The 21,151-nt window shown below is 36.9% G+C and overlaps 1 protein-coding gene across 2 annotated transcripts in view; it reads left to right on the forward strand.

The window, feature by feature from the left end:
• Nucleotides 1-21,151, forward strand: part of LOC121419507 (sushi, von Willebrand factor type A, EGF and pentraxin domain-containing protein 1-like) — a 45,657-nt gene that overhangs the window by 17,345 nt on the left and 7,161 nt on the right. For both annotated transcript variants that reach the window (XM_041613960.1, XM_041613961.1), the window contains exons 5-9: nucleotides 7,637-7,867; nucleotides 9,063-9,212; nucleotides 11,007-11,273; nucleotides 19,649-19,795; nucleotides 20,688-20,873. In XM_041613960.1, the coding sequence (XP_041469894.1) occupies nucleotides 7,637-7,867; nucleotides 9,063-9,212; nucleotides 11,007-11,273; nucleotides 19,649-19,795; nucleotides 20,688-20,873 (981 nt within the window). The remainder of the gene's footprint in view (nucleotides 1-7,636; nucleotides 7,868-9,062; nucleotides 9,213-11,006; nucleotides 11,274-19,648; nucleotides 19,796-20,687; nucleotides 20,874-21,151) is intronic.

Below are 21,151 nucleotides of genomic sequence, written 5' to 3' on the forward strand. Positions count from 1 at the left end.
GTGGCACATAAACTTTGTATACAGTAGAAGAAATAAAAAGGAGAACACCATCGATCCTCCATAATAAGGGGTTATCGAGTGCTAAATTTGACAAAATTTGAGGAATCAATTAGCAATAAAGTGTCAAGTCTAGAGTTTTTGTTTTCTCTTTGTATCAAAATGATTACCAAATCCTTATTTCCAGGTTACTGGTAGATACATTTTTTCTCCCCAATTTTTCCTTATTTATATATTTTTTTATACCGGCTCCCATGCGCCACTCCACAAGGCTCGGTGCGCCACAAGTGGCGCGCGCGCCACCATTTGAGAATCCCTGGTCTAAGGTAATCATGATTTACCGATGTAAAGTTAGTAATATGAAAGCCTCTTTGGCCTATAGTTTCCCTTCCAACTTTGTACTTCACCTCTTAATCGTATATATAGCTGCATTCTGTATAGCTTGCATATTTAAATATGCAAAAATATCAATAAACGTATATGAAATGGTAATGCCTCGGTCACATTTGCTCTACGGCGGCCATACGGCGAGTCGAAAAAAGAAACCTATATTTATTAGTAAAGCTGTTTAGCCGAACAATAGTGCAAATTATGACTAATTCAACAGTTTTCCTCCTATTTTTTTTCCCTCCTCTCATTTCCCTTTTCTTTTTTTGTCTTTCTTTCCCCCTGTTTTGCTCCGCCAATAGAGGGAGGGGGCGGGCCCCTCCCCCCCCCGTGGATCCAACTCTGGAAAAATCTACCAGGAAGTATTAAACAAGGAGATTCAAGAGAGAAATTCAAATCCAGTTAAAACCTTTTTTTTGGGGGGGGGGGTAAATAGCTTTTCCCGCCGCATGTGAAGCCTCTCTATTGTTTACAGCCTACTGTGAACTGTGCAACTAATTTAATTTTTGGTGAAATTCCTTCTCTCTAATTTTTCCTTAGCGTTTAGATACATATTTTGTTCTTCACTCGTAAGTGGTATACAAATAATGTAAATTACTATTAATGGCGTGCGTTTCCCGATCTCCTTATCGAAATCACTATTAATGAGAGAGCACAATATTGTTCTCGCTCTAATGGAGGGGGGGGGGGGGGTGTTCTATCAAGCAAAAGACGTAGGCATAAATTATGTGCATAAGTTCATATCATTGGTGTAATGATAAAGAACCTGATGAATTCTGTTTTATATGTCGACGTTATTATAAAGTTAATATGACAATCAAATTCAGGCGTACACCGCTTTAACTGCATGGTAACATACATCCAGAAATCGAAATAGCCGATGAATTCAAAACATACGTAGCACGAATAGCATGCAGTTCAAGCACTCTAAAATTAGAATAGTCTCGTATTACAAATGTCAATTTTGCTAAAAATGCACACAAACTCATAACTTGATAGACTCTGGGGGATGATGTCGTTGATATAAAAATAGCATCGATCTCGATATGCAATAATTTTTTACACTGCATCGGACTTGACAACCTAAAAAAACTTTTCCAAAATTAGATGGCCATCCATTCTCTCTCTTTTTAATCTAAATATAATCTATGTATTTCAGGATCATGATTATGACAACCATTTTATAACAAACATGATAAAGGAAAAACGCGTCTGATGGTTCATTGCCGCATAATATACAAATCATCTTCATTTGTTAATATTTAATCATCAACATTATCACTGATATTATTATTCGAAATATCATGTCCGTTAATATCACTTCAAAGTTATGATTATCATCATCATCGTCACCATCATCATTCATTCACTATCGATTTCCAATCATTCTCCAGTATCAATTTTATATTTACAAATATTTGAAAGATAGTGGTAATGATTATGGTGATGCTGGTATTCATGAACATGCATATAGATCCGTTATGTGAGATAATTTATGCGATTTTATACGCTAATCGCTACTCGATGATGGTGAAAATCTTTTAAATAGCACAAAAGAAGTCGGGACGGTAGTTACTGCATACACTATACTATTACAAAAGATTCCCAATCGGGCGAGCCAACGGTCTTTTGAAGTAGGTTCATCTATTGAAATTACGACAATAATCACGACAGCCGATATGGGGAATTAAAGTCTGTGAGTGTCTATCCCATTGTTTTCTGTGGTGAACCCGCTGAGCGCGTGCTATTGTCAATGATTCTCTACTATACGGGTGGGTGATCTTGCTTTTTCATGATAATAGGCCTGGGGCAAAAAATAAGAACACTTCGATGAGTATCGATGCCAAGCAATCATGAAAGGTCAATAATGTTCAATTCTCTTGATGGAGAAGACTATATCATGACCCTATTGATTTTGCTTTTAGGCCAGTAAGTGTACTATCGAATATAAATAATAATTACATTCCATCTATGGTGGCGGTGGTAGTGAATGTGGTAGCCTTGATGATTATAATAAATGAAAATACTGAAAGTTACGAAAGTCACACATTCAATGGATAATACCAAGAAACATACTTTTTGATGATATAAGATTCAAACAAAATTTATGCTTCTTGTAAGCCTCCTATTTAATTTATTCTTATTTTTTCAAAAACTGCAGCTTTTCCGCTGATATTCCTTCTTTATGATTTAAAGTTTTCATTTAATAATTATATTGGTAAATCTCGGTCAGAAAAGTTCATGTCACCTTTCCTTTCCCTATTACTGTATTCGGGCCCTAAAATGATTGTGATGTGATAGGTATGAAATCAAATGTGTTTTATTGGAAAATTTAGCACTTTTCATTCTTTTTTTTTGTCCAGCGATTTGGCGACCAACCAAAAGGTATCCGTATTTTTTCCCTGTAAACCATCTATCGGGACAGACTTCACGATCTAGGTCTGCTCGTTTGGTGCTCAAAAGCTTATTTCTAAAATAGAACATCATTGAGAAATGGTGCTTGATTCATGACATCTGAAAAAATCCAATGATCACCGACTGCACTGTTGATAAGCTGCTGTTATCTCAATTTCATTGCTATTGATGGTATTTTTAATGAAAAAGCAGGTGTTATTCTTTCTTGGTGGTGCAGTTTAATTATTTATTATTCATTCACTTATTTTGCAATTTCTTGATCATAATCAAAATGTTCAACTTGTGTTGATTTTGTAATGGTGCAATACATGTCTGTAATATTCCGTATTTCACAAGATTGAAGAGAAAATAAAGCCGATTGATTAACAAAAATGGTATACTGATTTAAAATTGTGTAATGAAAATGTTGAATTGACCTATGGAAATATGAAGGTGTTGTTGAATGAAAAGAGTGGACTTTATAAAGAGCTGCCCTTGTCCGTGAAGATTGAGAGTAGAAAGAATGTGGAATGTAAAGTTGAATTGAGTTCAATAGAGGGAAGGTTGGTTTATTGACTGTAGACTAATAGAAAGAAATGAACGTTATTGCTCTCAAATGACATGAGAAGACTCATAAATTTCTTGATTCAATTATTGATCATCCTTTTCCCCTGCTCTTGCGCATTAGTCTCTTCTTCTTCCCACCCCCTTCTATTTCTTCTGTTTCTCCGTCGTTATTCTTCTTTTCCACCTAATTATTTTTCTTGTTCTCATCCTTCGCCCCCTTCTTCATCTACTTCTCTTGCTCCTTCTTTCGTCTTCATATACTTTGTCGTCTTTCATCATTCTCTTTCTCCACCTCATCCTTTTCTGTTGCTCCTTCATTTTCCTTTCTCTCCCTTTTCTCCGTCTCCTCTCTTGTTATTCTGCCCACCTGCCCTTCTTATACGTCTCCTACTACTTTTCCTTCGTTATTCTTCTTTTTCATATTCTTCTTGTCCTCATTCTCTCTTTTCGTGTTCTTGCATCTTTTTCTTTATCTTCCTTTTTCCTCTCTATATCCTTCCTATCTCTCATTATTCTCATCCCTTTTTACTGCTCCCCCATTCTACATGTAGGTCTGCTTCTCCTTGGTAAGTCTTTCCCTCCTTTTTCCACCCCATCGATTTATGAAGATAAAATTGTAATGAAATAATAGGAATGTTAACGAAGATAATACTTATAATAGAGAAATGAAGATGATTGCGATAGTAACAGCGGTGATGACGATATCAATAACTATGGGAGGTCATGCATAGACCATGTATAGCACAAAGTATCAGACGCAATTTCAAATATGATTACTTGACGATTTCGATACGAAATATTCATCATAAATCTAGATCTAGTACATTAATATACACTTATCTTTGTAGAATAATGAAATCGCCGCTCAATATCGATGATTCTGATGATCACTAAATCAGAAAAGCCCACGTGGAACAGTGTATTATAATATTGCCTCGAAAATTACCGGACATTTGATGGAATTCCGTGCTTCTATCGTCATATTTCTCAGCACTTTTACGATTTTCTTTCACAGGGCTATTTGGCAAATATTTTTCATTTATAAATTTCATTTGAATCTGATCGAACTTGATTTTCAGATCGTTACCACAATTTGTATTTATCTTCAATTCCGAACATTACGTTTATACGTTAAACCAAGTATCAGACTAAAGAATAACTTATATGAAGTTATACTTTAGTCTACTATAATTATGATGTTTATATGTTGTACTCTCATACCCCGAGAGGGGATCGATAAGGTGAATAAAATGTAAATCTAAATCAGGGGTGGATCCAGCCTCCGCCAATGGGGGGGGGGGTGAATATTTTTTTAACCCATATTTCCCCGTTCGGCCGTTCAAAATGATTTTTGTTTATTTCTTTGAATTTGTATTCCCAGTGGCGTAATGATTATTTAAGTTATTTTCCAAGTCTTCCCCTCATCTTATTCAATCGCCTTCCTCCTATGTTTCCCCTTCTTTTTTCTCCTCTCTTTTCAATTCTTTTCCTTTCCCTCTGTTTCCCTTTTTTTTTGCTCTGCCAATGGGGGGGGGGGGGCGGGACCTATGTAAATGTAAATTCAACTAAGAACTGAGTCTACACAGCATAATGTCTAGAGGTCAGGGGCGGATATCCATGACAGGGGGGGGGGGAGGTTTTGCTTTCAAGGGGGCCCGGGGGGCGACATTTTACATTACAAACGTGCCTCAAAGGGCGGCTAACCCCTCCCCCTGAATCCCCAAGTGATCGAAGGGTACCGGAAATTTGAGGATGCTAATTCATTCACGGCATGCAATTTTCGAAATGGACGACCACAATTTTTAAATGTCCAGTCCACGCGCTTGCGTACTCTCATTCCAAAGACGCAAGTCATGAATTTTGGAGAAAAAAAAATCGCCCCCCCCCCCCCACCTGATCCCGGCCTCTGCGAAAACACAACTCTGCTCTCTTGTGAATATTGATTTCGATGCAGAGGCAGAAATCGGGATGCGCACGCATTTGGTCAAACAACAAGAAAATATGAATATTAATCGACGACAGTCGTTTTTAAGACAATCGCATAATGATGTCGAGGGTCATGGAATCGCTCAACTGGAGAACACCTTTTCAATTGGCGAAACGCTATCTGTAAAAACTGTACTGGTGGCTACGGCATGGTCTTCTGTTTCGAGTGAAATGAAATCGACGGGTTGGTTCCCCACAGCCATGCCAATCGGGCGGAACGGTATCATAGCCGGTACAAGAACTCATGGGCATGCAATGGCAGAGCTAGGGAAGCGATCTGCAGAAGAAAGGGTTTCCTTTTTGCAATTACCCCTCCTCATTTCTGTCACCTGTCTTTCTTATTAATCTTTTCACCTCCTCATTTCTTTATTCCTTCCCCTTGTCATGTTTCCTTGCATTAATTCTTCTTTCCTTATCTTTGAATCTTTAATCCATTTTTTCCGTCGCCGCAAATAGGCCCGCTTCTATATCTATAATCATGTTTCTTTTGTTATCTTTCGTTCTTTCCTATCCTTATAATTACTGATGTGGTATAAGTGTTTTAGGTTCCTACGTTAGCAACTCGATAACTATATTTTTTCGGTACACGATTTTCCCTTTCTCTTTCTATTTTTTTCTTAAATCTTAGTAGTTATTTCTATTGTTTTCTCTCAATTTCTTTTTACCCATTTTCCTTCCTTTTTATTCACTTATTTTGCTCTGTTTATTTTTCATGAAATATTGCTAGAAGGGGTTCGCAATCAAATTAAAGTTGCGGCCAATTCAACTCCGAGCTTTTAGGCTTCATTTTTCTTCATTCTCTTCTTGTTACCTGAATGAATAAAGAATAAAGAACCGTTTCAGCATGGCCACTGCATGTCTTCCCATCTGTTCCCCTTTCACTCTTTCCCTTCCCCTTTATCCCCCCCCCCTCCCCATCGTCCACCATCTCTCTCTACTCCTTTCCCCTTATTTTCAGTCTTTATCCATTTCCATATTATTTTGTCCTCCCTCTCCCGTTGATTCTCGATCCTAAATTTCTTCCCCTCTCAAATTTTCTGTTTTTTTTTTCTATTTCAACTGTTTTTCTCCATATTTCTGTTTCCCCTTGATTTTTTCCACTATGACTTCTTAGTTTTCTTCTCCTTTTCGCTTTTTGGTCCCGCTTCTTTAAAACAAGGAGATAAAAAATTAAGAGACAATATGTTATCCCGGAGAAATGGTTGCCCGTCCAAAAATTGAACAAACTATCAAAAACATTTTCTAATAAATCTTTGATCAAGTTACGCGTAATAGTGTTAAGCTGTTCCGGTCATATTTATTTTATCATTCTATTTCCTTCTGTTTTTTATTTTGGGAAGGGGGGAGGGGGGCTCCCGACACTTGTTTCAGATGCGAGTAATAATGAATATTACAAATTGACTTGAATCCTACGAATGGCTTGGGCCTACGAAACGAAAATGTGTGGAATCTTATTTTCCCACCTAAAATATCATGAATTGACTCTCTTCCAATTGCAAAAAAAGAGGTTTTCATGGTTATTGCAGCAAATTCGAAAGATCAATAACGATTTATGAAACGTGCGTGATTTTTTATTAAGCTACCGTGGCTTTTATGAATGCACCAGAACTTCCATTACAGACATGATAGATGCGAACCACAGTTCAGAACAGAGACTCGAACTCTCCGATCCGACAGTCAATATGAAGGCGCGCATTTTTTGGTCGTAGAGGGAGCTATTTAGAATAGATTCTTCGGTCTTTCGACAGAAATTAAGACTTGCAGGAAAGACGAACAAAAGAACGGTGGCATCAATGGGCCTTTGATGGCGGCCGTTCCTTTGAAGAGAAGGGAACGTTGAGCGGGAAAGCCGAAGGGAAAACCCGGATGCAGTAAGAACGCTATAGAACGGTGCATGGACTTTTGACAAGCTGCCTAATTCACCAAATTACCCTCAACTTAGCAAGTACCAAACAAACAAAATGAAAGAAATAGGAAGGCTAATTCTGGCCCATTCAAATTTTCATGCCCTTTGTTTCTGTGGGCAGTGCTTGCTCAAGCATGAATAGTTTTCATTTTTTTTAGTCATTGCAAAGTTAACTTTATTGGCTTTCCATATCTATAAGTCTTTCCCCCGAAGTGCTACACTTTTTTTTATTTGGCAGCTATTTCGAAAGTGTGTGGTTTTGGGGGGACGCACTGTAGTGCTTGAATATTCCGGTATCTGTCCTACTGCGTTAGATTCATTTGTTTCCAACGTTTGTCTTTATTATTGTCATTACACATATTTCGTTTGTATTGTTGCACCCATCTCCTCTCTACAAAGTCAATTGCAGTAATAGTCAAATGTCTTTTCCGGAGAGAAATGCATGCTTTGAAGTAGCTTCTGATGGAAGATCATGGTTTGACGCAAAGAGTAACTGCGAAATTGAAGGAGGCTTCCTGGCTCTTGTTAAGGATAATGAAACACAACATTTTCTCACAACAAATTTAATGAGTCTCAATGAACAGTGCTGGATCGGTGGAAAGGCAGGGAGGAGCTGGAAGTGGAGGAGTGGTAATTATATAACATCTTTTGTTTGCCTCACTAGAATTCATTTTATTGATAAAATCGAGTTACAAGTTTGAACAACACTGCATAATGATATTTCTTTTTATACCATGCTAAAGGGAATGAAAGGAGTCTCTTCCTGAGGATAACTTTACAAAAAAGACTAATATTCCCTGTCGAGTAGGATTTAGAGAGAGCGTAAGACGAGTCTTTTTTATTCTTTCAACCTACCCCTTGCCGAAAATGAGGACACACCGTAGACACACACGTCCACTTCTTCACAATCTTGTCCTCGACATATGAACCGCCATAACCACTGCAAACGGCTGTAGTCAGGTAGGAGTTGATCATTTCCCCATGAACAGACATCTTTCATGTCTGTGATGTCGCAGTGCGTCATCAAATGGCGGAGAGACATGATCTTAAAGCAAAGAGTCATTGGATAAGAAAACTTTTCTCCTGCAATCCCTCCAAATTTTAGCTCAGGGTAACTGACTGTGCAAATGTAGGTCGAGAAAACATTGATACCCTCATCTCCTTTGCGAAAAGATTATTTTAAGAGAAGATCACCTTCACAACAAGTTTGTAATAACAGTAACAGAATATGATTGAAGAATCTAGGCAAAAGTTTGAAGAAAATCAATCAAAGAATAAAACAAAATAGTCGAAATTGAATTATTCCGTTTGCAACGGTTGAAATGTACGAGCAGCTGAAATATGAATGAAAAAATAAACAAAATAATTCATCAGAAAACCATTAAAAATAGAATTTATAAATTCTACATTACATGAAATTTGCTTGTTTATGAGGTCACAAATCAATAACTGTCTAATATTTTTTAAATCTTAAATCGATTTTTTTACCTTCACCAATATTTTCATGTTTTGTTTTGTTTTATTCGTTTGCAACAAGTCGGTCTTTTCCTTTATTATAATTCCCTAAGCAGTTGGTTTTTCAGGCCCATTGCATTACAAACATTGTCTACGATGTATGCATATTTATCATTTTCGGATAATACGATAACAAAGGTCACATGACATGATGAGGATAATCTCAATAATGCGAAAAAGTTGATGCTGTAATTCCTGACTTATCATGTTTTAATTTTAGATGCAGAATATTAATTATTTTGCCGTATTTTGTATCAATTTGAATAAGATTATATTTCATTCCTATATTATATTAATGCAATATCTTTAGATGGTAGATTCATAGCTCGACTGTTTTGGAATGACGGAGAGCCAGGCGCCAATGAGCAATGCATTGAGATCCGGGAAAAAGACTTCCAAAACGACTGGAATGACGAAACCTGCACCAATTTCATTGGGAAGGGATACATTTGCCAATTTAGTGAGTCATATCACAGGTTCACTAGAAATATATTTTTCAGATAGTCTTTCATGTTGACAGATCACCTCTAAATTTCTTCTAAATGTTCTCATTAATTGTAATATTTTGCTGTTTCCTCAAATCTCTTGCGCACGAGATATGTCAGTTTCCCATGATCTCTATTATCATATGAAACCCATCAGTGGTATGACGTGCAAAACTTTTCCAAAGCCATGAAGCCATTTAAGACATCACACAAGCGCCATATTGTATAACTACACGGTGCAGCACAAGGCACTTTGCATCCAACGATTGAAACGGACAAAACAGACGCTTGTTGAGACTTTTAGCCCCGTCGTAAAACAAAAAAAATCTGTCTACCAACGCAAGGCAAGGTGCATGACATGAGAAAATGTTGACTTCTCGAGAACGCGGACATTCGATCTGCGGTTTGTGTGCATAATTCAAGTTTGCTACTATGGTAAGAGCGACATCTGCGAATGGAGACGTTTTCTCAAAACCATCGATCGTCGTCATCAGCACATCTCTAGATAGATTCCTTTATTACTGCACTCTGTACAATAATATAGGAACCGTATTTTGGAAGACTAGACCTGGGGTCTTTTCACGCGTGAATTTGGAATCATTTTGATGATTATTGTAACGATGATTGCAAATTGTCTTTAGAATAATCGGACCTTTTTCACGCTCACTCGAAAATTGTGATTTGAATTCGAATTCCCGGTTGAAAAAAGGTATATGTCCTGATGGCTTGTCAATCAAAGCACTGCATCGCAAATATAAACTACGATGAGTGCATGACAATTGTATTATACGTAAGCGTTTAAACATGTTAAAAGGTCACATGAGCTCCTCCCTCAAAAGCTGTTTTGAAGGGCAAGCCTTTCACGAGCAAAATTCGTATCGTAATTCTAGTAAAACTCAACTGGAATTCACCTCCGGAGTAGAATTTGAATTCGTGTTTGTGATTAGCGTTTGTGATTCCTATCATGTTTTAGTTTGGTTTTACACGTTTTAAAAAGCGTCATTTGCCCTTTTTTCACAGGAATCGTCATTCAAAATGATTTTTTTTTCACTTGTAAAAGGGCGGTGGTTAATGGCAAAATATATTTTGATAGTTTTTAGATTTACCGGGAAAACCTATAATACGAAAATTGTAACAAAATACAGGATTAATCCCAAGTTACATATGCTTTTATTAATATTCTTTTTTCAACGCAACAGTCACAAAGACTCATACGTTGCGTAATGTCCGCAAGATAACATATCTCGCCATGTCGACATATACATATTTGTAAGACAACTTGTCAAGATAACTAATCTCGCCATTAGTTTGTCGGCATAATAAGGCTATTAAGTCAGGAGCTTGCGTTAATAATCATGAAGCGGTGTCGTTTTTGCTTTCTTCATATGCTTAGTTTACAACATTATTAGTCGGTATAAAGGACTCGCATTTTTTTTTTCAAGCAATCGCTAGAATTTGAGGTGCTCGGGAATATTTTTTGTTTGGTTTGACGACTTTTTGTGTCCTGACATTTCGTATCATCGCATGATAAAAGTTCATTTGAAGTGTTTTGGTATTTATCCTTCCAAAAATATCATGAGGATGCAAAACAGAAATGATGTTTTTGTGAGTATTCATAATTGTGTATCACGCAATTTTTCGTTTTATCATGCTTAAGGTAGGCCCTGGAATGTCTTCTAATGTACTCGAAAGTCGGAATGTCTTTTGAGCTTGAAATAAATAAAATTTTCTGGAATACCATTTTTTCTATTATCCCAATCTTCCCATAGGTAGTTCTGAATGCTCTGGAAATTCAACAGATCCACAAGTTCACAAAGTTCTGTACCGCAAACACTGCTTTCATTTTTTCGACAACCAATCTTCGTGGGAAGATGCGGCTCAAAGCTGCGAAGATAAGGGTGGGTACCTGGCTGAAATATTGGACAGGAGCACTCAAGATTTCATATCGGAGATGGCGATAAACACTTTCGGAGATAAGCAGTGGTGGATAGGTGGCTATGAAGATGGGGATCCAAGATCGTGGTACTGGGAAGACAGTAAGTTTACCATCAAACTATCTATGTTATCCCAAAAATGATTTTAACGGATGCATTAAAATATGAAATGCATTCCCATAATGACAGACCAAAATTAAGAATACATGCGGCCAAATAACATTAAAGAAAAGGGTTGTGACTCATCATAAAGTGATGAAGACAATCGCTCACTATTTCTGTTGCATAAAATAACATGAAATGTGACAAATTCTCATTTTCTCCTCATTGCCATGTGAATCAAACTTTTATTCCTCCCTGATAGTCCGGGGGCTGGGGGAGTTTATTCAGCTGATCGGGTATATAAGGTTTGATGGTCCAAAGATGTTGGCATGATTTCAGTGGTCGAGAAAATGTGTTGCTGCTGGGTCATAACCTGTACGGAAGGCACAGAAGGCCCCATTTTTGTCGGCCATCTTGGATTTTTCATGAAAATCAATTATTTTCACATTTCTGCATAATCAATGGAAAAATATTGAATAGATACGCATTTCACATTGATTTAGACAGTAGAAATCGATGGCAAGCGTTTTCCGGACAGCTCGGTTAATATTTTTTTGAAAAAATGTAAGAATTTATGCCAAAATTTCCATGTTTTTAGGCAAAATTTGCATGTGCATTGATATTTTTCTGTTTTATCATTAACATCAACAATCGATGAAAAATATCAGCATTCAACACGAAAGAGAATATCTTAACGAAAACATTGATATGCCTTATGACAGTATTAATGTTTTTACTTGCTTATATATAGGGAAAATACCTCCAAATGCATTCCCTGATATTGCGATAATATGACACTCCCACCCTCCCCCCAAGAAAAAATACAACTTTATTGCGTCCAAGTTGTTTTAAGACAAGGAGAGTGTTTTGCTATTTAGGAGAGACATCTTTGTGCTCCAACGTGGGCTCCACATTCGCAGATTATCTAATAAACAAGGTAAAATACGGAAAATGATTGGGTAATTGCAGTAGCCCTTGGCGGGGGTAGGCCTTGCCCTACCAGAATGATACTATCTTGTCTCCAAGCGGATAAAGGCAATGAAAATCGGTTGCTTTTTAGTAGAAACACCCTTTAGCCTCAATGGGGGCTCCAAATAGACAGGGTTTCCTATAAACTTTTCATAATATGTGACAGTTAAAAGAAAGTACTCTTTTGTTTTAAGTGGTTTCAAAAAATAAAAGTGGTTTCATTACATAGTAGAAACACCTTTTCCATCAATGTGGCTCCAAAATGACGAATTTTCCAAGTCATGGGCAAAATATACAATAATAATAATATGCAATTTTTTAATAGCGCTTAATACAAATGTTTCTAAGCGCTCCACACTATTACCCCGGTTTTAGCACGGCTACCCTGATCGGGCGCATCAAGCATTCAATGAATTCCTTCCTACCGGGTACCCATTTACTACACCTGGGTCGAGAGTGGCAAATGGAGATAAACGCCTTGCCAAATGACGCTAGTGCTGTGATGGGATTTGAACCCCGGACCTTTTCGTTCACAGTCCGGAGACTTATCCACTGAGCCTCATCACTTCTATACAAAGGGGGTTGGGTGATTTGGGCAGCCCCTTAGAGGGTAGGCTTTGTACTAGTCACACCAACAAAGGCGACGCAAGACCGATTGAGTCTATGTACTCTTAAAGGCAAGCTAGCGAATGCATTGAAGTCGGTATCACTTGTGTGACTAGTGACAGAGGTTGCTTTTTATCCAATATCGGGGAATACATTGTAAGGTATTTTCCCTATATCTCAGCAAATTAAGACATTTATCCTGTCTTGAAGCATATGAAGCATTCGTATTGAATGCTGATATTCTGCATTGATTGTTGATATTACTGATAAAGCAATAAGATGTCAATGCAAATGCATTTTTTTGCCTAAAAACATGTGAATTTTGGCATAAATTCTTATATTGAAAAAAATATATATTAAACGGACTGTCCAGACAACGGCGCCGGAAGTGGGGGGGGGGGGCACTTACCCCCCCCCCAAATATTTTTTTTTAGACAAAACGAAATTTTAAATTTTGCTCCCCCCCCCCCCCACTAATGTGCCCCCCCCCTAAAAGAAGAAAAATGATGAATTATCTAAGGACCAAAGTAAACGATGAAGGCACTTTCCTTCCTAAAAATTGCCATTTTCATTGTCAAAAATGAAAGATTTTCGCTCCTGACGGGGCAATTACATAAGCCTCGTGTCTTTGGGCGAACATGTCCCTCTGTGAAACATACCTTTGATAAGCCCCTTTTCCATCTTATTACAGTGTGATAATGTTTAACCTTTTAATTGATACTTTCAGACTAAAACCGAATGGCAAATTGAAAGTAGTTAACCAATGCATGCTGGCTGTGTCGGCTAACAAACGCACGGTCGCCCAGAAACGCTCAAACCGGACCCGATATCTCCACAGAACGGAGACCGTTGAAAGACCACTGAAAGATTTAAAATTTGTGAAGTCTTACAGCGGTCTTCAAGATCACTGAAATTTTTCATTTCTGTTGAATGGCTCAGAAAGACCCCTCAAAGAACTCTGAAAGAATGATGGATATTTCTTGTCTTATTGGTCTTAGACTAGTCCTATAAATCTTTCAATTGTTTTTCGGAGATCTTTTATACAACAAGTGATCTTTCAGAATTCTTTTAATGCACTTTGCCTGGTCTTTCAGTGATCTTTGAATGATCTTTCAATGGTCTCTCATGAGTCTTACAGTGATCTCCGCAAAAATCTTCAGAGACTGCCGGAAGATCATGGAAAGAAGACCTTTGAAAGTTCAGCGACAGACTGCTGAGAGACCACTGAAAGACCATTTTCCTGTAAGACCGTTGTAAGACTATTATGCACGGATTCAAAAAGTTTTGGAGAAAATGAAGACCACTGAAAGATCGGTCAGGACTCGTGTAAGACCTCAAAGACCCTTGTAGGTTCATTGAGAGACCTTTGAAAGATCAACCAAGTTCATGGTCTTTCAAAGGTCTTTCAGTGGTCTTGATCTCTGTGGAATAGGGGTTTACTTGAGCAATACATGGAACCTATGTCATAGCTGGGCGTTGTGGCGTGCGCCTGTAATCCAAGCTTTGGGGAAGTTACAAATTGATGCAGAGGTTCGAGGTTTGAGCCCTGGTCACGTCTTTCGGATGGTGACGTTAAAGGTCGGTCCCAGACGTATATAATATTTTCTGATTGATACACGTGTGACAAAACTCGTCATCATATATTACTCTAGGACCTACTCTCAATCTTCCAATTTCTCGCCAATTTTACTTCTTCCGAAAAAGTAAAATTAATGATTATTGATTAATGATTATTTACAAATGAATATTTCCTGGAATTTGATATTCATAATTTCTTAGTTATGGTCACATTTTCACCAGAAAATATGTAGAGAAAAAATATTTTGAAGGGGTCATCCAAAAGTGCTTCCCAGCCATACAAAACATGCAGAAGGAAACACATAAATCGAGTAATGTTTTAAACTTTAATGATTTTCAGGAAAGTTTTAAATTGTTAGACAACTCATATATGTTTTTCCTCAAGTTACAATATATGAAACGTATTGCCCATGCATTGATAATCACTAATGCTGATGTCAGAAATGATTTGCATAGAATGGGGATTTAAGGGCTTATTGACGTCTGCCACGTAAGAGCAGTATGCCATTTTAAATTTGAAAAGACATTCATTAGAATTTTTTTGTTTCTGTTGTTACGCATCTTCTGCTTAATGCACTCGTCTGTGTATGTAAATGTACATACATAAATGTTTCTGAAAGGATATTGCATGAAAAATGTCATTTCATGTATTTTGAGTCAATATAAGTGTTATACGTAATTTAATTGATCAGACATGAAAACCACATTCTGAAGCGATTGTTTTGCCCGTAGATTTCATAGGTTCTCAAAAATTATGAGCAGTCTTTTGTAATGAATTCTGTGTCTAATTCTCAAGCAACTAATTTTTTTTTAGCTGAGATCTTCGAAACGCAACTTTTTTACTCCATTTTTACACAAAATCCTTACCGTGGGGGGTCCCGCACCCTCTCCCGCTCGATCGCTTCGGTTTTTCACGCTGTCAAAAATATTATGCCCCCTTCGGGATCCCCCCCCAAAAAAAAATAAAACATAAAATAAAGTGTTCCGGCGCGCCTGTGTCCAGAAAACCCTTGCAACGATTTCTACTGTCTAAATCAATGTAAAATACGTATTTTATTTAACATTTTCCCATGTTTGTGCAAAAATATGAAGATAATTGATTTTCATGAAAAATCCAAGATGGTCGACAAAAATGAAGTCTTCTGGGCTTTCCGTACAGGAAATGACCCGGCAGCACCACATTTTCTTGACCACTGATATCATGCCAACATCTTGGGACCATCAAACCTTATGTACCCGATCAGCTGAATAAACTCTCCTAGCCCCCTAACTATGAACATATGGAATTACCATAGCAGTTTATGTTTAAATCAACTTGGTCCTTATTTTGAACTTAAAAAAAATCTCAACATTGTATAATTCAAGGAATGAAATACAAGAGAAATAATGAGTGAGGGACATCATTGATCTCTCATGTGCATATTGGAATGTGCGTAATTTCATCCGATTTTGAAATGTTCAGCGTTATGCGTTTTTTTTCTCTCTCTTTCGATTTGAATCACAAATTTGTGAGGTGAACTTGAATATTAAAGATTCAACAAATACGAATTGTTTTTTTTTGTGGGGGGGGGGGTGTTGCACCCACAAATGTAATAACGCCCACAAATGTAATAACACTTTACCCACAAATGTAATAACGCCCACAAATGTAATAACACTTTACCCACAAATGTAATAATTTTTGATCGCCCACAAATGTAATAATGACTTTACCCACAAATGTTATAAATTTTAAGGGATTTTTGGCGAATCCGTTCTAAACTAAATTCCTATAGTAATCATATAGCACAAAAGTGCAAAGTCTTTTTTTTAGACCGGGTTAATAAAACATCAAAGAACAAGTCCAAAGTCTTTCTTCCAGACCCGGTTGTTTCAAAAATTATAATATAAATCCAAAGTCTTTTTTCCAGACCCGGTTGTTTAAAAAATTGTGATATAAATCCAAAGTCTTTTTTCCAGACCCGGTTGTTTCAAAAATTATAATATAAATCCCAAGTCTTTTTTCCAGACCCGGTTGTTTAAAAAAATATAATAAAAGTCCAAAGTCTTTTTTTCCAGACCCGGTTGTTTAAAAAATTGTGATATAAATCGAAAGTCTTTTTTCCAGACCCGGTTGTTTAAAAAATTATAATATAAACCCAAAGTCTTTTTTCCAGACCCGGTTGTTTCAAGAATTTTAATAAGTGCAAAGTCTTTTTCCTGACCCAGTTATTTCAAAATTTATAATATAAGTCAAAACTAAGATACGATAATGATATTCCTGTGGAAAAAAAATGGGAATCGAGCTTAGTCTTTTCTCCAGACCCAGATAATTAAAACTGGTGGAATAAATGTCTTTGTTGTTGTTTCAACTTATACGGTGTATATTGTGAATATATGCACTAAGAGTAAATTGAGAATCAAGCGTAGTCTTTTCTCCAGACACGGTTACCTGTTATTTAAACATTATGAATAACAGTTTAAAAACAGTATAAAGACCCCATAATCTTATTAATGCTGGATATATAGCGTAGTCTTTCAGCCCGACCATTTTTTTCTTAAAAACGCTAATAGTAAGAATAAAAAAAAATCAAAGTTTAAGACCAAACAAACCTTCAACCTAAGAACCTGTTTTAAAAGAGGTTTAGAGTGTTGTCTTTATTCCAGACCTAAAACAGTTACGAAAAAAAAATCTTCTAACATAAGACCTTATATTCTTATTCTCGTGGAATAACACGAGGTTTAAAACGTACTCTTTCCTCCAGACCCGGCTATTAAAAAAAAGTAACTGAAAAACTTCGAATCTAAGACCAAATTTCCAAAGTTTCACCCAGTAAAAATATGTCTTTTTTAAAAATAATACTACTACCCCTACAAGACATTGTAATAACGCGTGGGTAAAGCAGACATCCTTTCTCCAGACTTGGTTACTATTTGAAAAATAAAATAGTTTTTACAAATATTCTAAAACGAATATCCAATAATCTAATTACTGTGGAACAACATGAAGACCGATTATCGAAGATCGACTTTCCTCCAGACATAATTATTTCAGGAATAAAAAATCAATAAAACTCAACCCCCAACAACGAATCTAAGAACCAACAATCCTCCAAATTAAGACCATGCATGTAGAAAAGCACACGTTTAGAGCGTTGTCTTTATTCCAGACCCGGTGATTTAAAAATGATTTAAGCAATCCTAAAAACAAAAGACTCAAATTCTTATTCTTGTGGAATAATACGAGTATTATGCTTAGTCTTTCGTCTGGACCCGGTTATTCAAAAGATAAAGAAATATTGAAAAAAAATTGACAGCTGAGACCAATCTTCAAAATTAAACCCACTTAAAATGCTTGGCTTAGAGTGTTGTCTTTACCCCTCACCGACGTATATTATAACTTTTGAAACGACCGGGTCTGAAAAAAAAAGACTTTGGACTTGCATTATAATTTTTGAATTAACCGGGTCTGGAAAAAAGACTTTGGACGTATATTATAATTTTGAAACAACCGGATCCGGTAAAAAGACTTTGGACGTATATTATAATTTTGAAAAACCGGGTCTGGAAAAAGACTTGGACTTGTACTGTAATATTTCATTAACCGGGTCTGGAAAAAAGACTTTGAACTTTTGTGCTATATGAACGCATTACTATAGGATATTAGTTTAGAACGAATTCGCCAAAAATCACTTCAAATTTATTACATTTGTAGGTAAAGTCATTATTACATTTGTGGGTAAAGTGCATTATTACATTTGTGGGTAAAGTGTTATTACATTTGTGGGCGTTATTACATTTGTGGGTAAAGTGTTATTACATTTGTGGGCGTTATTACATTTGTGGGTAAAGTGTTATTACATTTGTGGGCGTTATTACATTTGTGGGTAAAGTGTTATTACATTTGTGGGCGTTATTACATTTGTGGGCGATTATTACATTTGTGGGTGTAACAGGGGGCAGAAACCTGTATCGATCATCTGGCGATTCGTTAACTGCCTCGTTAACATTTGCTTTTAAGCCTTACTCCCATCTTTGTGTTGTTTTTTGTTTGAATTATGTTTATCAATCCACTCGATGTCATACTGGATAATTCACGTCTTTTGTCCTATCTTAGTCAGAAATGGTGGCCGCTGAAGCATTTCGTATAGGGTTTATCAAATGTTGAACTTGTTAAAATGTATGTATACAAGATTAGAATATCCAAAATGAGAAGAAAAAAATACAGTGCGAGTCAGAAAAATGTTCCATTTTTTAAATTAAGTATTTTTCAAGAAAATGTGGGATTCAGAGAAAATTTTTACCATGTATGTATAGAGTACATATTCATTTGGCACTTGGTAAATTTGTTTCAGTGTTGTTGTTATGGTTGAGTGCACAACAGGCATTGTTTGTGTCAAAACCCATTTGCGCCAAGTCAGGTGATTATCTGTACCCGCTGAAACAGAGACCAAAGCATTCACACAAACAATAAGCGTTAAGTTTATGCGTATGGTTATTAATTAAGAAAAAATAAACCAGTAAAACCAGTAAACCAGTAAATCAATAAATCATCTTCACTGAAAAGTTCTTTTTCATTGTCATTTTGGCCACAACTTGGATAAAGCTTCCCGCCTTCAACATGTTCAATCTTCCACATGTTGCTCTGATGATGCGCTGCTGCAAGTCATCCAGATCTACAGGTGGGGTGCTGTACACTTTGACTTCAATCACATAAAATGCTTCTTCTTCATTTGTCGACTGATTTTGTTTTAGACACTTCGCAGGGCCATGGCAGCAATGCTCCATCGAGCTCAGAAGTGTATCAAGAGAAATGGAAACCATGTGGAAGATTGAAGGTGGGAAGCTTTCTTGTGGCCGAAATGACATTGAAAAGGAACTTTTAAGTTAGGATAATGTATTAATTTACTGGTTCTCTTGTTTATTTTTCTTGATTAATAAACATATGCAAACTTTACGCTCATTGTTTGTGTGAATGCTTTTGCCTCTGTTTCAGCAGGTACATGTTATCAACTGACTTGGCGCAAATGGGTTTTTGCACTTCTTTTTCAAACTATGGCTGTTGTGCACTTAACCATATTAAACAACAACACTGAAACAAGTTTTACCAAGTAACAAAGGAATACTCTATCCTTACATGCTAGAATCTCTCTGAATCCCATATTTTCTTAATACTTAATTTAAAAAGTGTAACAATTTTTCTGACTCACACTGTATATATATATATTTCTTTTTTTGCACAGACACCAGGATTTTAACATTCCAGTGGGCCAGTGGTGAGCCTAACAACATCGATAATCAGGAAGATTGCATTGAGCTTTCGAATTCTACCGACCTCAAATGGAACGACGAAAACTGTATCAGCCTAAGACCTTCGCTCTGCCAGTTTGGTAAATACATGTCTATGCAATCTTTTCATTTAGTACGGAATATTGTGCATGTTTAAATTGATATTTTTTTGTAATGAAATGGAAATGGGTACTATGTTCACTGATTATTGTCGATTTTGAGTACCTATAAGTACTGGTTAATATAATACCCAAAGCATAAACGTAACAATTTGGAATTTATTTTTATCATGTCACTGAAATTCACAGCTCATTCATTTGGAGAATTGCGAAATTATGCCTACTTTACCACCCCCTCCCCCCCCCCCCCCGGGTAAATTGATATATTTCTACCATTCCCGTATTAAATACGGATTACTTGCACTGGGATGTACGGAAATGTGCAGTTTCCGTACATCCCAGTGCAAGTATCTAACCGGAACTACCGAGAGCCAACACGGAATACCCGATTGTTATTGGGTCCTGTTTAACGGTGGCTTACCTTCTCTAATGGGACATCTCTAGAGCATTTAGCCAAGATAAGCGTGAATTGTTTATAATGTACGCCGACGTAAGACGACACTGCTATTTTGATTCACCGATTTTCGACCAAGGTTGTTTTGTCATTGAATGGCTCGAAAATAAAAAAAAAGTGATGACTGATGTTTTCGCGTTTGAGTAAGTGTAGGGTTCCTCCAAAATAATATTTAATTGATTTATTTATCATTCACTATCTAAGAATTCTGTGGGCATCACAAATCAAATAATCAAATTTTAGAAACCTTTCAAATCAATGAGGGATTTTTCTCATACTTTCGTCAACATCTTTTGCTTTTGTTCGGCTATTTTTTACAATATACTTATTATCAAGGTGAACTTTCTCTTTTACATTTTGTGGTTGGAGGACTTAAGCCTTAAAAGAAATTTCCCTCCTGATATGCACTGCCTCTTGAAGGTTTGCCAAAGTGTGGGGATCCTGGGGAGCCGCTCCACGGATCCAGGTCGCCATCGGATACCACCTCATTCCTAGACGGAGCTACCGTGGACTACGAGTGTGACCCTGGTTACGAGGTAAAGGGTGACATCTTAGCTACATGCATGCTCAATGGCAGATGGGATTCAGAAAGACCGGTGTGTGAAGGTAAGGTGACACATTTGCTCCTGTGACTCTGGGCTTAATTTTGTCTTAGATGTGTGTTAAGATAAGGATTGCGATGGGGTTTTATGTTATACCTTGGTCACATTTGCTCTACGGTGGTCGTACGGCGAGTCGAAAACAGCCGTTTTATTCATTTTTATTCAAACCACCTATATTAAGCTGGTACAAAAATGTTAAAACGGCTGTTTTCGACTCGCCGTAGAACAAATGTGACCATGGTATTAGGTTTTCGGGTTAAGATTGGGGTAGGGCATAGTGCT

The sequence above is a fragment of the Lytechinus variegatus genome, chromosome 8 (assembly GCF_018143015.1).
Source record: "Lytechinus variegatus isolate NC3 chromosome 8, Lvar_3.0, whole genome shotgun sequence".
Lineage (NCBI taxonomy): Eukaryota > Metazoa > Echinodermata > Echinoidea > Temnopleuroida > Toxopneustidae > Lytechinus > Lytechinus variegatus.